At 40.4% G+C, this 21,553-nt stretch overlaps 1 protein-coding gene across 1 annotated transcript; it reads right to left on the bottom strand.

The window, feature by feature from the left end:
- Positions 1–763: 763 nt before the first annotated feature.
- On the bottom strand, positions 764–21,058 carry LOC119725394. The gene is made up of 22 exons (XM_038196798.1): positions 21,001–21,058; positions 20,158–20,514; positions 13,725–14,114; positions 13,373–13,489; positions 12,325–12,801; positions 11,693–11,806; positions 11,218–11,331; positions 10,369–10,734; positions 10,016–10,126; positions 9,741–9,854; positions 9,224–9,461; positions 7,868–7,989; positions 7,502–7,597; positions 7,007–7,357; positions 5,860–5,982; positions 5,484–5,606; positions 5,114–5,234; positions 4,741–4,812; positions 4,057–4,128; positions 3,567–3,638; positions 2,642–2,728; positions 764–2,349 (listed from the first exon to the last, which is right to left on the bottom strand). The coding sequence occupies exons 1-22, from the start codon at positions 21,056–21,058 to the stop codon at positions 1,179–1,181; spliced, it is 4,866 nt and encodes a 1,621-aa protein (XP_038052726.1). The 3' UTR covers positions 764–1,178.
- Between the last annotated feature and the right edge of the window lie 495 nt (positions 21,059–21,553).

The raw sequence follows: 21,553 nt of genomic DNA on the forward strand, positions 1-21,553 counted from the left end.
CGCAGTGTAGAAGAAGAGTTAGCTCGTCAGCTGTTGCATTGCAAAAAGAAATAATCTTCGCTTCGTTGGAGAAATGTCAGAAAACAAAACGCTGGGTGGGCTTAGAAGCAGTGTTGTAGTACTCGTTCTAGAAGGTTGTCGATTCACATGAAACGCGCAAGTGAACCAGTATGAGGCGTGGACCAGTCGTTATGGCCAACACTTGAACGTGCGCCTCTGGGTAACGTCAAGGCTTTTGATGAAGAAATGCGAGCAAAATAATATGGCTTATGTGCTGCATACACCAAACAAAACATTCTTAATTTCCAACCACCTTTAAAGTGCATCCGAAGTTTTCTTCTGTGATTTTACTTAGAACCCAGGAATGGTGACGTGTTTTGTTGTGTTTTCCGAATTGGAAAAAAAAGCGAACGTTCTTGCCGCAATTGCCAGCCTCCAATCAATGGTAAAACTGCTCTACGTTGCCACTACCTTATAGTGGAAGTTAGTGATCACTGTAAGTCTCACTCGTCGACAGTTCTTTTGTGAAGATAGGATGCACAGCTGTCGACATCCTTCCTCGAATGTTTAATACAAACGTGACAAAACGTCGAACCACAGCAAAGTACTAGCCAATAAGGCCTAACTCTGAAATTACTTGAGCCGCTTCAAACCTTTGATGTTAATAGCTATCTCTACATCTGGTCTTATTCCGAAAGTCACTTGATCATATATATTATATATCATATAAAGATTTTTATTTTTAAAGAAACACATAGATCGTAAAGCAGAGCCGATGAAATGATTTAATAACAAGATATCGAAAACTTAAAGTTATATAAATATCAATAAACTAATCACAAACATCGATCATTATATACGAGTATTACAATAAACCTTTAAGACTTACTAAGAAAGCTTTTGACTTGACAGAGTAAAGTAACCCACAATGTAAAAATGTTACTTATTTTCGGGATTCAGGGAAACATTTCAACACCCACTCATGACAGACTACACATTGTAATAGAAAAACAACTTGTGGCTTTTTTTAAAATTCAAAATTGAAAGATGAAAAAAATGAGCTACCTTTGATCCTTAGATCTTACTATAGTACATCAATAAACACAAGCAGTTGGTATAATCGATCTTTGAGCGAATTATGACACAAATGACAGAAATGATCATTGACAGTTAAAGATTTATGATTGCTTTGCGTCCGACATACTCGAGCTCAATGTCTCCAATGACTTTGTCTTCATTTGGATCGTGTTCCTTGACTTCATCGACTCATTTAGGCTATTCTGGGCATGGCGCTTGGTCACTACCATGGTGTAGACGGTGTACAGGTATGGGTTGAGGGAGGAGTTGATGGGTAGAATGAAAACCACAATCCAGGCATACATATCTGGACCGATATTCACCGCCCCAGTCTGCGACAGAATTCCCATGATGATGACCGGCATCCAGCAGGCAAAGTCCGTCCCGACTATCAGCGCCATCTTGATCGCCATCTTGATCTCTCGGTCGCGGTGTGCGCAGTTACGGACCCTGGAGGCTGTGCGCTTGACCTTGACAAAGATGGCGACGTAGCAACCCAACACGACCACGAAACAGATCAAATTGACACCGAGAAACAGAATGATGGAGTAGATCCAGGCAGGCTGGTTTCCCTGACCAACAGGGATCGGGATCGTGTTGGCGTCACCAAGGTTGTGCTCTTTGATGACGTAACTAGTCGGGACTGTGGTTAAAGGTAGACCGATACAAACATCTGATAGGCCGTACACCTCCGAGTCAGAACCAACAAAGACGGTAGGCCCGACACTGAGACACACCGCAGCCAACCAGATGATAGTTATGATTACAGTAGCCGACTTTTCCCTAATTCGAAACCGACTGAAGGGGAACACGATGGAAAAGAAGCAGTTGAGACTGATCAGGGTGACGAAGAACACTGAAGCCTCGCTGGAAAGAACCGACATCACACCAGCTATCTTGCAGACGATGCTAGACCGCCATTCACTAGCCACGTCAGAGTAATCTGCACCAAAGTATATATCAGCCCCAGCTATGATTAACATGTACACCCCCATCATCAGGTCAGAAATCGCCAGATTGAGCACGAAGGAGGAGTGTATCCACTTCCCGCCCTTTTCTTTGTCCTGTAAACACCTCCAGATAATAACCACCGCGTTGCCGATGAGGGCGCTCAAGCCCAGAACCCACATGGAGACGCGTAGCAGTTGGTTCCTCATTAGGGTGCCGCAGAGGTTCAGCGGTGGCTGAGCTTCTGTCGTCTTGCAGTTAGTCACTGGAAAATGCGGCAAGAGTTCTACAAACTCACAACACAGGCGGTAGTCGTCTACGTACCTATATCAGAAATGGGGTAAAAAAAACGGACATCAAGGTACATTGTCTCCAACTCAACATAAATCCCATTTGAGCTTTCGGTGGTGTATAACTGCATTGTGTTAAGTCAATTTTTGTAAAAACAATAAAGAAGTAGTTCTGATGACAAATGGCAGCTCTAGCCGAGTTTAAACCTCTAGTTCTTTCATTGTCTCTTAAAGAAGTCATCCCTTCATAACCCGCAATCAGCCCCTGATTTCATGAAAGATGCTCATTGTTCTAATTCGTGAAACTGTTTGGGAAAGCAACTTACAACGTTTCGAAACTCTCGAGATCGGTTAACGCATCTTCCTCGACCTCAACTGCAGTTTTGATGGACGATTTGCCTCGAATAAGTAACCTGAAAAAATACCTTTCATTTTCATTTGAAACTAACATCACAAAACATTTTATGTACACATGAAGAATTTTACAAATTGAGACAGGACGCTTTCAAATGACTGTGACTGTGATTTGGTGCGTGACATAATAACTCTATTGATAGGGCATTTTTATCTATATATAATTTGCGCGTAAGCCAGAGCTTTGTTACGCAATTTTGAATGATCCGCCATGGCCGACCAAATTGAACCGCTCGCACGTGCTTCCAACCCCACCAAACCAACACCCATGAGGTGATTTTGCCTTTTAAGAACCATGGTCTTTTCTATACCATTTTGTTGTTTATCTTTTTCCTAGCCCACTGTAACATTATTCGGGTTAATTCCTTCAGGTAATTGACCAAACCATAGGTGGCCAGTACGCACATTCTGGACACATATATGCACATAGACCTAGGTATAGTCCCAACATTCACAGTCCCACATTTCCGTTGTTCGTGAACCATTTTCAACGACTCAAATAATAATGGATGGTTTCATTTTTTTTTATGAAATAAAATATTACTTGGCTATTAAAAATCTTTGAGAATCCGCACGTGTTTAGAAAGATGGCCCACAAGTTGTTCAGTCAAGCGATACTATACTTCCCTGCTGGTGTTAAGCATCCATCCGGTAATAAACTCCCTCAATGGGTTAACAGCTTAAGATAAGAACGGGTTCAAATCCTGGTACGGGTTTAGGCAAAAACCCGAATGTAGGCTCTGTGCTCGGGTTTTCTGGCTTAAGTCACGGCATAAATGATATCGCAGCAATTTGAAAAAAAAAACCATATTAATAAAACATTGATTAGTGACTTACATTATCTTTAGCTTCTTCAGTCCATTGAAGGCTCTGTTTCTGATCCAATCAATGGACGTATTCCAAGCAAAACTGGGAGGTAGACAAAAAGACAAATGCAAGAAACAACTTTGCAGAAAACTAACGTCTCATGAAGGCTAAGTCGAAAGACCGTTTTATTCAGCATCTATTGATTTTTCTTTTGTTTAACAGAAACAAATGCACACGAGGTCTATAGCTGGAATACCATTAGCGTATCCCAACTAAAAACATGGATTCCGGATTGATGATCAAAAAGGTACAGCGAATAATTATTTTCTAACTAATATCAATATCAATATGAACCACACTTCCGCAAGATTTGTTCACTGGGGTTCATACGCCTTACGTTTGGGTAAGTTTATATAAAAATAAATGATATTGATGAATGACATTTCTAGGTGGTACAAACATCTCTGTTCTTATATCGTATAAGATAAAGTGAAGTCTGTAACTTTTGAAACAATCTTACAGGTTTTGCAGATTCTTCAGCTCGTGAAACCAGTCAGCTTCAAAGCTTGTGATGAGATTGCCGGATATATCTCTTCGAATGAGATAAAAGAAACAACAACTTTCTAATCAATCCAACAGCGAACATTAACAGCAGTTTCATAATCGAGCTTAATACATGCTTTGAAATACATCAGAAGATTTATCTTAAGTGCGGCATATTAAAGCACACTGCCCCAATGGAAGACCATTCTTCATGTACTCACAACGAAGTTAGATTATGTAGCCCATCAAACGTCTCAGATGCGAACTCGCTGATACTGTTGTTGGTGAGATGTCTGAAATTGAAACGACCAAAAAAAACCCAATAAACGTATTTTTTTGTTATCGAAAGAGCAATACGGGGCAATTTATGGGACAGACGTGACTCCAGCTCAAACAAAATATTATATTGTAGCTGGGACCATGTGCTAAGCAATAAAGCAGAAAACAAATCACGATGCTGGCGACGAACAGAGCAAACTGTTCGAAACGTCGAGTTAAACCAACTGGTTTTTCTCAGAACCACACATCTAACAAAGAGATATCATTCACATGATGTTGCCGCAAACCTGTTATTCATTAGCTTGTTTTAACAAAGCAAATTATCCATTGCTTAGAAGCTCAAAGAGAATGTCACCATAAACATGAATCAGGGATAACTTACAATACTCTCAGCTCTGAAAATCCTTTGAAGAGCCCTGTATCCAGAACGCTGACGTTGGCGCCGGAAAGTGTGCTGCGTTGAAACCAATTTGAAAAATATTTAATGGTCATTTGCAGTGGTAATCGGTATTAAAGGTAAACACAAGGATAGGGATAGGTATAGTTGAAGATTAGAGCTTGCCATGTGAAATCCATTTACTTGACAAATTGAAAATATAATTGTTCTTGTCCCCTATTGTTTTTAACTATCCAAACGACTATCGAACGAAACAACTCGCACGCATCTAATCTCAACTTTCAATCAGCCGGGTATTTACCCAATCAAAGGATGCAGGTGCTATCAAAGGATAGTGAGCCTAACAATATTAACTTACAGGTCCTCTACTCTTGTAGCAATACGTCCGATAGTAGTCTGATTCCAGCCGCCAATGCAGGCAACATTATAAATCCCATTTATCGTCCTGCATTTGCACCCGGTGGGGCATCGATGAGTCTCTGTCAGAATTAATAAAACATGAAATCATTTTTGAAACGACTGAATAGGCTACGATAAGAAAACGTGGTAATATTTTTAGGTACACATAGCTATAAAGGAAGACGCGTGGATAAAGATGCCATCAGGAGGGGAAAGGAGAAGTAAGCCTTTGCACTTTTTTGGTCGAGGACAAAAATAAGGAACAACAGTTGTAGACAAACTTTTCTTTTACTATAATGAATATTAACATTTGGAGCTATTATAGATACCACATTCCCGTTCGGTCTCGTCATCTGCATTTGGGCAGTCCGGGTTGCCATCACAAACCATGGGCCAGTAGATGCACTTCACTGAGTTGTTACAGAGGAAGAAGTCTGGACAGGACACCATTTCTAGACAAAAAAAATACAACCAATTGACTGACCAGTGCAGAATCTACGTCCACTAAGCAATGATCACATCAATTACCTAGCACAAAGCTTAAGTAAGCATTGCCCTTTTTTATGATATGATATACGGAATCTTATCAGGAATCACATAAGAAATCTCTAAGGAATAGGAAGGATTGCAAGTCACTGCCAATCATTCAGCGTACCCAATTTACTCCTTGTTTTATACCAAAGTTGTCTGTTGGTTCTTACGTACCACAGTCTAGCTCATCCCTCCCGTCCGTCTGACAATCTACGAAGCCATCGCACCGAGCATCAACCGACAAACAGGAACCATCACCGCAGTCAAACAGGCGCTCGTCTGGGCACGGTTTCTCAGCTGTTGAGAACGCAAAATTAATTCACATTATGTAGGCTATTTCACTGTTAGTGCTAAGTCCTCTTAAATGTATATGATGTGGCGTGTTTTATGTGGTCAAGCCTTAAATCAGGATTTTCCTTTGAATAGTTGTTTATTACTTTGGATAATGTTGCTTTACAAAATTCGTATTCCTATTTTGAATGAAGTCTTGGCCTTTACGACTATTAAGATAGCAAATGAAAATGTCCATTTCTAACGCAACATTCAAGCCCATGTGGCCATGGAGACAATTCCCTTTGATTAAATCGCATATTTTTTAAGATTGGAATTCGTCCGCGTATTATTAAAACACAGTGTATTTTGGTACTTGGGATTAGCCTAATTGGGTCTATTTAGTGAAGTGTTCCGAATGGCTCACGCCGTAATAGCAACAGTGCTTATGTGACCAGTCGTGTTTTACAACAGACAGGTCTCAGGCTGTACATCAGGATGAGTCATTATTTTGATAACATAATTAGCACCCTCTGTAGTTACAGAAACCTCTTACTGCAACGCCCTCGCTTGGTTCCTTAACTTTCCTGCAATCACATTCTAGCATAGCTACTCTGCATTGATCAGGAACATTCCAACATACCTCGAATTTTAGAATATTGTTAAGTTTTTCTGAGCTGCATAGCTAGAGACACTCATCCACTTGTTTGCGATCAGACCACACCTACAATTTTAGAAGTGCTCTGATTTATACCGTTCAACTATACTAGTTGGGGACAATTTCCCCTTCGGTTGGTGGTGGCACGACCGTTGGTCAGCCTAGGCGACTTATAACTGTATGCCCAATTGACTGTCGTTTAGTATATATATTCGAGAGAGCCACAGTGTATATTCTGCATGTACATATAAATAAACTATCACCATTGAATGAACTCTAGTCATCTCTCCGAGTCCACTCGCTTCATATCAATATTAACTTTAAGTAGCCTTCGGCCACATGAACAGTTGCCCTATCAAACCTTGCAATAACTCTTCCCTTGGCTACACTTACCTAGATGTTCCTGTGAATAATTACCATACAGCACGAACCGAAACCCAATGTTCGTCACAGACAGATCAGAAATGAAGTGAATCTTCACTGTCGTTGCACTGAAGGCGATCGCTCGCACTTTGGTGGTACCGTGAAGCTCAAACGCTTCAGTCGAAGAATCGACGAAAAACCGGACTTTGTCACTGTTTCTCTCCGTGGAGAACTTTTCGATCGATACCAGTATCGACTCCAATTCCCACGCCACGATCTCCCAGATGCAATCGATACCATTGGGGTAGTTGGAGGGGTAACCTGGTGACGTGAACGTAACTGGATAGTTCCAAATAACGCGCCAAAGCACTCCACATACATCTTTCAGAAAAATAAAGTAAAGGAAACACTTTTCAAATTAGATTGAGAAAAATCTTTCAAAAAATTACTTTGCTTACGCCTTCTTAGACCTCTAAAAATCTGAAGTTTTATCGTTTGCACATTGAACAATAAAGGACGCCTTACCCGTTGAGCATAGTTGTTGGCCCTTCTCTGACGTGTCGTTTCTAACGCAGATAAGATTGGCAGTTCTGCAAGCAATTTCATCTTCTCCACACGACACTTAAAATAGAATGTGCATCGATAAGAATACATTAAAATTGACAGTCCATCGTTTATCAGCAAAATTTTCACAGAACAGGTTTTTACAACCAAATTGTTTTACCATAATTGTGACGTCTTGAGACGACAACATGGATTAAATATTTTATTTTAAAACCCAAACATAATTCAAGGGCATCTGAAGAATTATCAATACTGAAGTTAACACTTGTTCTAAGCCCAGGTCTTATAAAAAAAAAATTTTTTTCAATTTCCATTTTTTTTCATTACCATATTTGGCTGGTTTCTGCTCGACGTGAAGCAAAAAGCCCCTTTCCTCCGAAAACTCATCCGAAGTGAACTTTGCATACATCGTGTTGCCACTAGATGCTAGACTTATGGGAAACCTTTTCCTAAAAAAAGAGGAAAAAAAGAGGATGTTTAGCAATTGTTTGTCGTTTGCAGTTGGTCAAGTCGCTCTGACCTTATATCCACTGTGCTCAATTCTCGAAGTTTGGTCCGCAAAAGGTGCACCTACCTAAATGGTTGGGACACTTCCTGAGCCTGCCACGGTCACCCACTCCCCCGCTCCCCCGGTCAATGTTGTTCTCTCCAGCTGATGGAGCACACACCGCGCAATGAGAGACAACATTGACCGGGGGCCGGGGGGTTGGAGGCCCAGCGAGATTTGGCCAGGATTGTAGCTCCATGGGTAAACAAAACTATGAACTGCAAGGTAAAAAAGTCACCAACTGAGAAAATTGATGCAATGAGGTAAAAGAAATCAAGCTCACCCATTTTAACCCTTAAGGGGCCGGGGCAGAATCCGCCCCCTCGACTTTTTCCGCTATAGCTTTGAAAAAAACATTTGCGACCCGAACTGTTATGACTTTTTAGCCTAGAGCCTTGCACATCTTTTGATACCAAAAACGTATACATCAAAATAGTCAAATATGAATTTTCCATACGTAGTGTACACAGAGCAGCCATTCGTGCATATGAATATTTAATTAGCCATAATTCAACAACCCTTTGACCTATGGTCATGAAATTTATTGGGTATACCCATGAATAGTTGGTCTATGCGTGTACCGATTTTCATAATTTTTGGTCGCTCGATGGCCAAGATCATCGCCCCCCCCCCCCCCCCCCCCGGCTGAGAGATGGTCAAAATAGCCCGGCCATTTTAGGGTTAAAATACCTTTTTGGGAAAGGTTGTTAATAGAACCTTAAGAATAACATACATGGTGAGTAAAAAAAAACAGGATCATTCAAATCACTCATGGAGTTGTCAACTTACGGAATTTTAAAAACAAACACCGGTTTAAAGTTCTGTCCACGGATCACAAAAGGTAAGTGTTCTTTCAGCAAAACGAAAACAATTCACATAGGGATGTATGTGAATTACCTTTTTTGTGATCCGTGGACTGAACTTTAAAACGGTCTTTGTGTTTAAAATCCCGTAAATTGAAAAATTCATGAGAGATTTCAATGATTCTTCTGCTAAAAGAAAGCTTAATAATTGGGCTTTTGAAAGTGTTACATGCAGAACTACATTAAAAAATGGTCCTGACAGTTGGGTTTCGGATTTACTCACGCTATACTTTAGGCTTTTAAGAATGCAACACATTTTCAGGCTCTACTTACCCACCAGTTGCTACGAATATATCGTCATCGAATCCAATGCCATTGCCGCAATATAAGAAGTCGTAGCCCTCCTCGATCAGAAAGTCCATGAAAGTCAGAACGATACGGTATCCCACTTCTGCCACCACCAGCCAAAAACACTGCAGTCGATTGTGGTACGTGTCGATTGGCCAGCCAGGCGAGCTGATATTGAACGATCTATTTCCTGCTAAATCAAAAATGCTTTCGCCGCAGGGCCCTGTTATGTACAAAAATGATACCAAACAGTAATGATTGAATTAATACTTAGTCTAAGTATTATGAAGATATAATGAGAGAAGATACTCAATTATTTCAAGATTGTCTAAAAGTCTGTTTTAATATGCATACAACAGAGAGAAATTAAGACTTACAGTAAACTTGACAGTACAAAGAGTGAAAACCTAACCCCCAAATTAATTTCTCTAGTGAAAATGTTTAGTACATCGAAGAAACGTCTCAAGACAAAATTATTAAGGAAGAAAACAGAAAGTCGCACCGCAGTCGAATTCATCTGAGAAGTCCGCGCAGTCGGTGTTTCCATCACAGAGGCGATCACTAAGGACACACTGGTCTCCCGACCGGCAGTGAAACTCACTCTCAGAACAGTTACCTGTTTGCCAAATAAGGGGTAAACTGCATGGTCAAGGAGAAAACAATTATCCTTCGACAAAATGGAAACATGAAACGTTGATCAAATATTGAATGAAGTACGCTCGACTACAAAACTAAACTAAAGAAGAGCACATAAAGTAAAATAAAGCCATCACTTACCACACCCAATTTCGTCCGAATACTCTGGGCAGTCCGCCAAGCCATCGCATACGGCTGTTTCATGGATGCATGTGATGCCAGAAGAACATCGCCGCTGGTTCGCTAGACATTCTAAAACAAAGATGAAGTCAGATTAGTCGTAAACATTATGTTTGTTCTTCTACACGATAGCACTCTTAATAATAATATGAATCACGTACAGTCAACATCTTTGGACACTTTATGACACTTTATGTGTTTTAATCGCATTTCCATTTTGAATAGAATACAAACAACCGTCTTAATTACGTCTTATTATAGAGTGTTTGTAAACATCACATGTTTTTGCAGTAATGATAACTCTGTAAGCTTACCAATATCGGTGAATTGACGAACATCAATTGCCAACACATCTGAAAACCAAGATGTAGCACATTCCTTCGCGATCCACATCACCGATTCATTGGTAGAAATGGAAGTCAAGTAGGCAAACTTGGCAGTGTTCTCGTACGAAGACACACTGTCGATCGTCCTTATGACGCGCATCTTGTCAAGGTCACCGGGGTCAGAGGTTGTAGTAAAGGTCACGCGGCACCACCGTGGGAACTTTCGAATGTTGGCCTGAATTTTCGTCCCGACTTCGGACTGCACGGTCCATAGACACTCCACTGTGGGATTACTGTTCACAATCGCTTGAGTAACTTTGGGGCGAGTTCGTATCGTATCACTTCCACAGTAACCTGCGAGTACCAAATATGAACCTTACAACATGTTACATCAACAGTCTGTAATTCCCAGTGACAAATCACTAGCTGTAAGATTTTGTCACCACTGGAAAAGCTAGCACTTTGGGCTAGCTCCGTGCACCAACGAAAGAGGGCGCCCTTTTACCTAGCAACGACGTCCCATTGGCGGGACATTTCGCTCTGGGCATCTCAACCTTTCAAGTTTGACTTCGAAGCGCCAACCCCCACTTGCATGCGCACATACCAATTTAACCAGAGTTATGAAGATCTGATGAGAGAGGCCTACAGAGGCCCACTATCAGAAGAGGACCTGTAAGCACCTGTAAATAATGTAGGACTTAGATTTCCAACGACTGCTTGTTAACGACAAAATAATGGACTGCCAACAAACTCAACAGAACCAATCAATCGTCATATCAATTACCTTACTGAACCCATTGTTAGCTTTCAACCAAAAAAAATTTAAATGAAACTTACCGCACAGAAATTCATCAGAGTGGTCGTTACAGTCAGCCTTGCCGTTGCATATTTGATAACGAGGCACACACTCTCCCGTTAATGCACACGCAAAGTGATGCTTCTCGCATACACCTATTTGAAAAATCCAGAATAATTGCGCATGATGGTGCTAGGTTTTGGGGAATTTTTTTATTAACTTTTTAGGATTAAATTGATTGTATTATTCTGGCGAAAATGAAAGAAAGGATTCCTTAACCCAACACTCTGCTGCTTACACTGAAGCCAGCGTGAACAAACATTATAGACGAGGGTTTTTGTTTCGTTTGGGTTTAAATGCGGATCAAAGTAACCGTGGAGAAAAACCCATTTACATAGGTCAATTTCTTCTTGGTACGATCGAGTAGTCAGATACCTCTTTTTATTGTACGGTTCTGAAAGTATCAGGTTATATTGAAATGCTGATTTTTATTTGGTAATTGACAATCTCTCTTACCACAGCCTAGTTCGTCTCCGTATCCAGGGCACTCCCTCTCGCCATTGCACACATGAGACTTGTTCTCCAAACAACTCATGCCAGATGGACATGCAAACTCACTCACATCACAATCTTCAATTAAAAACAAAATACAGAAGGAATGGAAAACATGAACATTGAGCGTACGTGTTACTAACCAACACATTGTTGCAAGTGGTTTAGTGTTGTCATCTTCACTTCCTTTATAGCTGTATCATCTTCGATGACATAAAGAATTGTTCTTCGTTATCCCTAAGGCACAATGCTCATTTGCCTTTTTATTTTAAATTTCAAACTGCCAAAGAAAACAATGAGCCAATGGCTGAAATTGGGCTTATTGGAACCATCTCAAGGGACAGATTACTATTCGTTTTGGATTGGTATATGTTTCCAGTCTGATAAGAAATTTCAAACATTTTTGATGACGACGATTAATAAAAAAAAAAAGAAAAGCAGAGAATCCCATAATTTTAACAAGCCCACGTCATTTGGTGGATTACTCTTCAATTTGAAGCTTAATGCTACACTTTTCCGGCGCTTTTGGGATAAACAAATTTTGCCATTATTTCACACATACCAATATTGATCTTTTTCACCGTACTGGTACCTACCTGTGGTGTTGTAGGTTGAAAAGACCAGCCTCAACTCGCTGAGGTATCCATAACTTTCTGACAACCCAAGAGTGAGCCACATTCCCTGACCAGTGGACAAAATTTGAGCCGGTAAAACGAACGATCCGGAATTTGTGTCCAGCACGAGAATTGGTATCTCGTTCACCGGATCGTATCCGTTGCCAACCGTTAGGACTATCCGGGTCCCGCTGAATTCCTCCACCACTAGCCGGATTCTGGTTCCGGCAGGCTCCGTCACGCGCCAGACGCACTCGAACTGCATCGGTTCTTCCTTGTATTGAGTCACAGTGACACCGTGTGACGAAGAGTTATCCGGAACCGGTCCTTCTGATCCGGGATATATCCCGTAGAATCCGGTGAAATGAGAGGATGAGGTGCCTTCAACTTCAATTGCATCTGCCAGAATGGTGAGCGGTTCGTCCAGATGCAAAACGAGATCCGATGCACCACAGCAATCTAGGTGGGAGTAAAGCTTGTTTTCAAGTTTGTACCTAAGACATACAACTTAACTAAGATTTAAAATGAAGATGTGTCGATATTAGAAAATATGGAGTATGTGGTTTCTGTTCTGGATGGAAAAATACCCATAAAGGGCGCGCTCAAGAGGCCAGTAACCCTTGGAACTTTTCCATGTCAACACAAATTTGAAAAGAAAAGAACAAAAACCAAAATAAACCCCCAAAACAGTACTGTTTTTCTTGTAAGATACATACAATAAATGTTCAAATTTCAAACTGACAGCATCCTGGAACGACTCGACGAAAATCTTAAGGAGACAATAAAGAAGCGAGTTTACAAGGTCTACTTTGTCGTTATATGATATATTTAAAATAAAAAAAAATCGGCTTGATAAGATGTGAACAACACATTAAGTAAATGTCCACATTGACAGGATTTTATTTGCCATATCCAAAAACAGCACTGCATCCTTATTACTCATGTCAGGATTAGTAATAAAGTTTTGTCATTTCCGACACTAAACAAGACATTGTCCCCACTGTTTTCTAAATCAGAATGTCATACTCACCACAGCTACCGCCCTCATCGGTGTAATCTGAACAGTGGGCCTTGCCATCACATACAGCGTGCACTGGTATGCATTTCGAATCGATGGTGCACAGTACTTGCCCAGTTGCACATTCAACTGCAATTAAAAGGTTAGAAGTTTTAACAAAAAGGACAATAAAACTGTTACGGTTTCAATTGTGTCCTTACGAAAATTGACAGCAATAATGCATGTCTTGAGGATGTTCAGCCTTTTATTAAACACATTTTAAGTGTGTTGTTTTATTTTGGTGATTGTCAGTCACATCTTGGTAAAAAATGCAGTGAAAGTTAAATTTACTAAACTGGAAAATCCTTGCGTATATGAATTTTACCTTCCGGCGCATTTGTGAAGTTCTCTGATCGTAAAAGGATCGTTTGAATTCGTTCCTCGCCGTTGTCTAGATTAAAGAATGACGTCACAGAGATCCAAAGATTCCGATCGAAGAAGAAGTAGGAGGAGCCGTTCTCACTCTTGAAAGTGCCACTGTCAATCTCCTTCAGTAAGGAGGAACGATTGTTGGTGTCATGTCCCAGTCCAAAGGAAAGCTTCTGGTGATCTCGTAGATTTAGGGAGAGCAGGTCTAGGAACACGACGAATGAGTCCCATTTGGCGACGGTGGTTATCAGCCACACACACTCTAAAGATAATCGGTTGTCTGGGATGGACACGCTGAGAAGATGCCGGTCATCGAGGGCTATGTTTCCACTTCCACAGATCAAATCTGAAGAAGACAAATAAGTGTCAAAGGCGGATCCCGAGGTGTGGGAGGTTGGGTGGGGGGGGGGGGGAGCTTACAAAGGCCACAGCAGTCCGCAACGATTTAGGTACACGTCGACTAGCCCCGTCAACCAGATCCCCTACCTTTTTTCCAGAGGGAAAATCGTGTTAAGCGCCCCTAATGTCCCTCTTTTGTTTCTACTCTAATTTTAGGAGGACCTTTGATCAACAGTGGACCCTATTGTCCTCTGTTGTTCAAGGACCACACTTTGAATGTGTGTAGATGTACACGCGCACAAACTAAATACCTGGTGCAAGCCATGCCTTGACGCGTCAGTTTGGTACACTTTTTCAAATATAATGTCTCTAAGTTCCCAGGACCAAACAATCAATTGCTATGCCTATACATGGCAATCACCACCACCCCTTGGGATTCATCGGTTGACACCACTTCCCCCTCCAAATCCTGACGAGATACCGCCGCCGTTGGTGGGTATCAGACGGGTTTGTTATGGTGTACAGCAAGGATTTTCTATTGTCGTCTTCCTTTTTCCTTTGATTACACTTTAAATTTGTTGCAACACCTTGGTTTTGCACACGTTTTTTCCTCGATTTGGTTTCTGTCCTCCATTAATCGATGATGTTGCACGTGTGTGTCTTTGACTTACACCATAAACAAACCCACCAACATTTGTTTACGGTGTAAATCGAGGATTTTATATTGTTCCTTTTCCCTTTTTCTTTGTTTTTATTCTAACTTTTTTGCAACAGCTCTCATTGGTTTTGTACACGTTTTCTAATCGAGGTCGTCCTCGATTTGGTTTTTGTCCTCTATTCATCAATGATGTTGCACGTGTGTGTCCTCGATTTACACCATAAACACGTATTCGATGATGAAAAAAAGTACAGGGAGTATATCGCCGCTTTGGATTGCGTATGTTGGCTTTGCGCTTCATTGAACTACACAATTGAAATGAAATGGATAACTGAATTAGATTTATTGCCATCGATGCTTATTTGACATTTGGCGAGAAGACGAGGCAAAAAGCTTTGTTAGTTCGTAATTGTTGGTTTGGTTTTTGTACTATGTACATGTTTACATTTCTCCTCTCTTTGTTATTGTAAGGCGCTCTGTTCTTCGTATAGCACCATATAAATGTTTTTATTATACCTGTAAAGGTATCATTAAGGAGACACGTTATCGTAATTTCTTCGAATGGTGGGAGACATCGGTCATTATTAGGGAGACATTTTGATATCTCCCTAATGTCACAGCCCCACTTTAGAGGCAAAATTTTGCAGTCGCAATTAGGTTATATTTGTTGCTCGTGGTCTAACTAGTAAACATACCGAAATTCGTGGGAAAAGGACAAGGGAATATTGGACTAGGACACATTTAAGTTTGAAAAATTGTGTGCATAAGTAGATGGGAATGTCTCCCAAAATGTCCAATCCAGGGTAATTATTATTATAATACGTGTAAAGGTACCATTAAGGAGACACGCTATCATAAATTCTTTGCACGATGGGAGACATCGGTCATTGTTATTTATTATTATCATTATTCCTACAAATGTACTATTAGGGAGACACGTTAGCGTAGAAATTTCGATAGTAGGGAGACACGGGCTTAATAGGGAGACACCTAGGTGTCTCCCTATTGGCGCAGCCCCCCTTTAGAGACAAAACTTTGCAGTCGCAATTAGATTACATTTGTTGCTCGTGGTCTAACTAGTAAACATACCGAAATTCGTGGAAAAAGGACAAGGGAATATTGGATTAGGACACATTTAAAGGAAACATGCAGTCCAAAATTTTCATAACGTATTTTATTTTATATATACATTCATTTATGTGTATTAAATGTGAAATAAAAGCAGAACTGGTTCTGGTGTACGTTTAGTGTGGTAATTTGCCGTCCAAAATTGAACCCCCCCTTTTTGATTTTCGCGGCAACTCCAAATGAGGGCGCTGTTCATGACATAAACAAAGGCAGAGAAATCCAGGGCCCGTAAATGACGTCTGGGTACGAGACGGATTAGCGAAGCTACTGTGCTGTGTGTATGTGCAGCCGCCGCGTACCCGTACGTGGCATTATATGCACACGTACGAATGTGTCTACATGGGATATGTACAGTACACGTGGACGTGCCACGGTGCCACCGTTGTCGAATGAACACGACGACCGTCATGACCGTAAAAGTTCCGAAGACCGTCCTCTTCTTTCCTTAGCGAATCCGATGAAAATGGTACAGATTCGTCCGATTCGAATCTGAGTTCTAATGATTCAGACACTGACTCGATGTTTTTTTAGGGGCATGCCCAAGTTGCTGTAAAGACCAGCATCAAAGCACGACGGCTCAAAGTGCAGCGCAGAGGGCAGCGAACTCACTGGGCCCGGACCACTTTGCTCTGGTATTTACCTTCACTTTGGCTCTCCAAATGCTCCGATATTTCGGATTTACTGGAAATGAAGGCTTACTCCATCCTTGGTAGTTTTGCTACACCCAGCAGCCACACACCTTGTCGGCATGGCCGAAAATCGGGTGTTATTTCTCCTCGATTCCGAACGAAACACCAGCAAAACTTTCAGTGCCGCAATGTATATGTACATGTATTATGATGCACGCCGCAATGCCGGTGCCCCCGCAGCGCGGCAAGTCTCTGCCTCCACTCACGTCATACCCCTCGCGAAGTTTTATGTTAATGAAGCTTCCCTTTGTGGGGTGGAGTAGTTTGACCAAACATGTTTACAAATTATTTTCCCCCATTTATCTTAGAAAATAAACACCGCCATACACAAAATATTGTTAAGAACATCATCCTTTATTGATTTAAGCAAAAAAAATGCAATCAAAATTTTATTTCATGTTCCCTTTAAGTTTGAAAAATTGTGTGCATAAGTAGATGGGAATGTCTCCCAAAATGTCCAATCCAGGGTAATTATTATTATAATACGTGTAAAGGTACCATTAAGGAGACTCGCTATCATAAATTCTTTGCACGATGGGAGACATCGGTCATTGTTATTTATTATTATCATTATTCCTACAAATGTACTATTAGGGAGACACGTTAGCGTAGAAATTTCGATAGTAGGGAGACACGGGCTTAATAGGGAGACACCTAGGTGTCTCCCTATTGGCGCAGCCCCCCTTTAGAGACAAAACTTTGCCGTCGAAATTAGGTTATATTTGTTGCTCGTGGTCTAATTAGTAAAAATACCGAAATTCGTGGGAAAAGGACAAGGGAATATTGGGTTAGGGCACATTTAAATCGGAACATTTTTGTGCACAAGTCTATGGGAAAGACTCCCTATTACACCATTGCCGGTAATAATAATAATAATTATTATTATTATAAAGCTAGCAGTTATTAATGGTTGTGCCTCTTTTGTGTATTTGACAGGAGTTACTGCATTATAAATGAACGAAGCTCACTTTATGATCCAATTTATGTGAGGAAAAAAAATAGCGTGCAGGAAGGCCTTGGTACTAATGTGACGTTCTACGATATAATGACAACATAAAAAAGAAAGGCTTCAGTGATCACGCTTTTGGTGAAAAAAAAAACGATCCATGAGAATCATTGTTAGGAAAATTAATGACCAGGTGATGCCCGATCACTCAAATAAAGACTGCAGTATGCTGGAAGATAATTTTTTCACAAAATGCGCCATCACTGAAGCCTTTTTTATGTTGTCATTTATACAATTCATTGACTGCCCGAATACGCCATAATACCCAAAGGAACACAGTCATAGTGCTTGCAGTCTGCCCCGTTTCGTGCCAGTATACTGTTACTAGGCTATCCAAAATATGCTAATTGTCATTTTATCATGTATCTTATAATGATGGTGTACTGAAGTGTAAAAGGGAAAGTCAGAAGAATCTTTAAATTAATTAAAACAAGACAAGGTTTGTGTGTCCAGTCAAGCTGAACCCGAGAGTTACACGAAGTAATAATATTTCAAAGAAGTAACAAGATTAAAACGGTATGAGACTGTGATTCAGTCGTTCGTGAATGAGTACAAAGACAAATATTTGTTAAATGTCTTTGAAAGTATACAAGTCAGCCTAGTAAATACATTCCTTTTCAAAAATTACACAAACATAAGTGTCTTTGCAAATTGAAATCTAAAAGGTAGGCCATATGGTATCCACAATTTTTTTTTAATTAATTGCCAAGGCCTTTCAGGTAATGTTTTGTTCTCTTTCATCAATATTGGATCGTAAGGTGAGCTTCGTTCATTTATAATGCAGTAACTCCGGGAAAATACACAAAAGAGGCACAACCATTAAATGCTAGCTTTCTGCCTCGTATTCTCGCCCAAATGTCAAATAGACGTCGATGGAAATAATCATGTTCAGATATCTATTTCATTTCAGTTGTATACAGGGTGAGTAAACAAAACAATACCCAAATGTCGGGACCCCTTTTTTTTTTAGTAAATTCTGCATGTAGCACTTTCTACATATAGGATAAACTTTCTTTTAGTACAAGAATCATTCAAATCACTAATGTACTTTTCAAGTGAAGGAATTTCAAACACAGCCATTATTTTAATGTTCTGTCCAGGGATCACAAAGTAGGTAAGTGTTATTTCATCATAACGAAAACATTCACATAGAGACGAAAGTAAATTGTTTTTATTTTGCTGAAAGATAAGTTAACATTTTGTGATCCGTATGTCGGTGCCATGCTTGTGTTTAAAATTCCGTTACCTAAAAAGTACATATTAAGTAAAAAGGCACGACGTTACGGAGACGCCGTGCCATCGTGTTGTGTATAGTCGTCAATAGTATACAAAATATTGAGTGGCTCAGAGTGAAATGGGAGGAATATAATCGCAAGGTAAAATCTGGACTTTTCCATTTCACGAGGCGAAAACGAGTGAACTAGAAAAGTCTAGATTTTACCGAGCGAAAATATTCCTCCCATTTCACAATTTAAAGGCACTCAATATTTGTTTTATGTAACTGACATATTATCATTTGATATATTTTAACTTTCATTTTTGTGGAAAATGGTGGAAAATGTGTTTCTCTCTTCCAAACCACCCCTTCACGAAATTGTTTGAACCCAACTCTTTAGCGCTGGCTCTTAGGAACAATACGCGCTACGCGCAACGCTGAACGCACACCAGCATGCATTTTGCACACAAATACCGAGCCATGGAACAAGGACACGTCCTAACAGTATTTCCCATTCACCATGGGCGAATGGCACTTCTTGAGCCCCGGCGTGAATGGGAGCAATAACGAATGTCACGTGATGTGAGTTCCACCAATCAAAAAATTAATGCCAAGGATCCGTATGTCAGTTATTTAACACACCATAAGAAGAAGAGTAAACACGTCTTTCTGATTGATGCTACTGATCCTCTTTCCCTTAAAGATATAGTCCATCATTTGTAATTTGTGCATTTTGTTCGTTTGAAGCGACAAAAGTGCTCAAAATCTAAAGAAGGGTACTAAACAACTAACCTGATGAAGTTTCAGCTCAGCTTCAGCTGTATATTCTGAGAAAAACAGCATTCTAGGATCTCGATTTCAAATCAAAAGTTGCTGAATCATGTTTTGAATTGGGCCTCAGTGAATTCAGCGTCCGAGACACGTTCTCACTAGCCGATTGCAGCGACGCGATGTCGCGCACTGATCCGACGAATCAAATATAACAACCGCGCGCGCGTGTGCGTCGTGTCAACGCTTGCGCACTCTGCGCCGAATAAAAAAACGAACTACTAACGGAAATTTCCAACGGTGCGTCTTAAGACGCACCGTTGGAAAGGCCTTCTTTCGTTGATTACTTCAAATGACAGCTTGCCAGAAAAAATAATTTCACAGGGAGTTTAGTCCCCTTACTATCTTTCAACCAAGTATGTTTTTCAACAATAATTACGCCATGAAAAAAAAATAATTACGCCAGTTACTTTTCGGATAGCTGCAAATGATGGACTATAACTTTAATATTTCTAAAATATGAGTAAAAAGAGAGTTGAGTGAAATTGGGGAAAGAGCGCCCGTTGCATAAAAGAAAGTCCTTACCTGAATTGTCTGGATATGGTTGTACCTCACACGAAGCCGACGCTGCAGCACTGTTTAGCAAGTCAAGTCCTATTACAATCTGCCTCCTACCAGTAAACATCTCGGCAGGAAGACGTTCACTGGACCAGTAATCCCATGGGGGATCGGGGTTGTGATCATGCATCGTTACATAAATGGACTTAGGCTGGCTTTGAAGGAATCGACATGACGCCCGCAAACCCATCCGTTCTGTAGAAGTTATATTCCAGCAGTATATATTGTAAAGCGAATGCTGAAAGGGATCTTGAGAGGATGTTGATATGGACAGGGTGTGGTTTGCATCTACGATGTGCATGTGTTCACAGCTCAACAACGCCACTGCGAAAGTAAACAATAAGGTTGGGTAAATGTCCTTCTAAGCTTGAGGTGGACCTATGCCACCGCCAGATATCAAACGCCAACACCTCCCCCCAAAAATAAGAAAAAGTTCGCTTCTTGATTTCTATTTCTTTTTCACGATAAAACCAGGGGCCAATTTCATAGAGCTGCTTAAGCACAAAATTTGCTTAAGCAAAAAAACGTCTTGCTTAATAAAATTGATTGTTATGCTAAGTAAACAACAGCTAAATACCAGTCACAAGCAATGTACATCACATGGAGTTGTGGCCGGTAACCTAATTTTACTAAGCAATGTTTTTTCGTGCTTAGGCAAATTTTCTGCTTAATCAGCTCTATGAAATTGGGCCCAGATCTGGTCTGCCTAGGCCTATATAACTTAACCATGACCTATAATAGTTCATGTACAAACAGTTCTCGGCCATTTTCACCAGAACAATCCGAGTAATTCACCGACAAGTTACGTACCTCCGTGTTGAAAGCAAAGGCAGATAACCAACGCGAGAAACAGCTCGCATCGATCCATCTCCGATCACTCGAACCGCCTTTACCTGTTCCGGTATAGAAAATATAGGATTCAGTATTCACAAAAACTATGAAGCACGTTAGCACTGAAGAGCAAAATGATAAAAAATTCAAATCTTTTGTCAGATGGGCCACTCCGTTTTAAACTGCATTACCAACACTCATTCGCAATTAGGTTTGCGAATATAATGTTTTTGGTAAAAGCTTGATCTAAAAACAATCTGTGATTTTTAATCCCTATAAGACTGCATGACAACGTTTTTCTTCAACTTGGCTTTCAATTTTTTTTTAATTACCCTATTTGCGGCACAAGCATTTTTATCGGAACATGGTGGAGTTTTTGACAAGGCGAATCGTGCCTTTTTACTATTACGTTTGCGACCTAATTAAAGATATCAAGATGAACTCAGCGATGTTGTAAGGGAAATTAACAATGATGTACACCTTTTTCAAGAAATAAATGGTACAAGAAAAACCTACTGAAATACTCACCTAG

Source organism: Patiria miniata, unplaced genomic scaffold, assembly GCF_015706575.1.
Source record: "Patiria miniata isolate m_02_andy unplaced genomic scaffold, ASM1570657v1 HiC_scaffold_19, whole genome shotgun sequence".
NCBI classification, from domain to species: Eukaryota; Metazoa; Echinodermata; class Asteroidea; order Valvatida; family Asterinidae; genus Patiria; species Patiria miniata.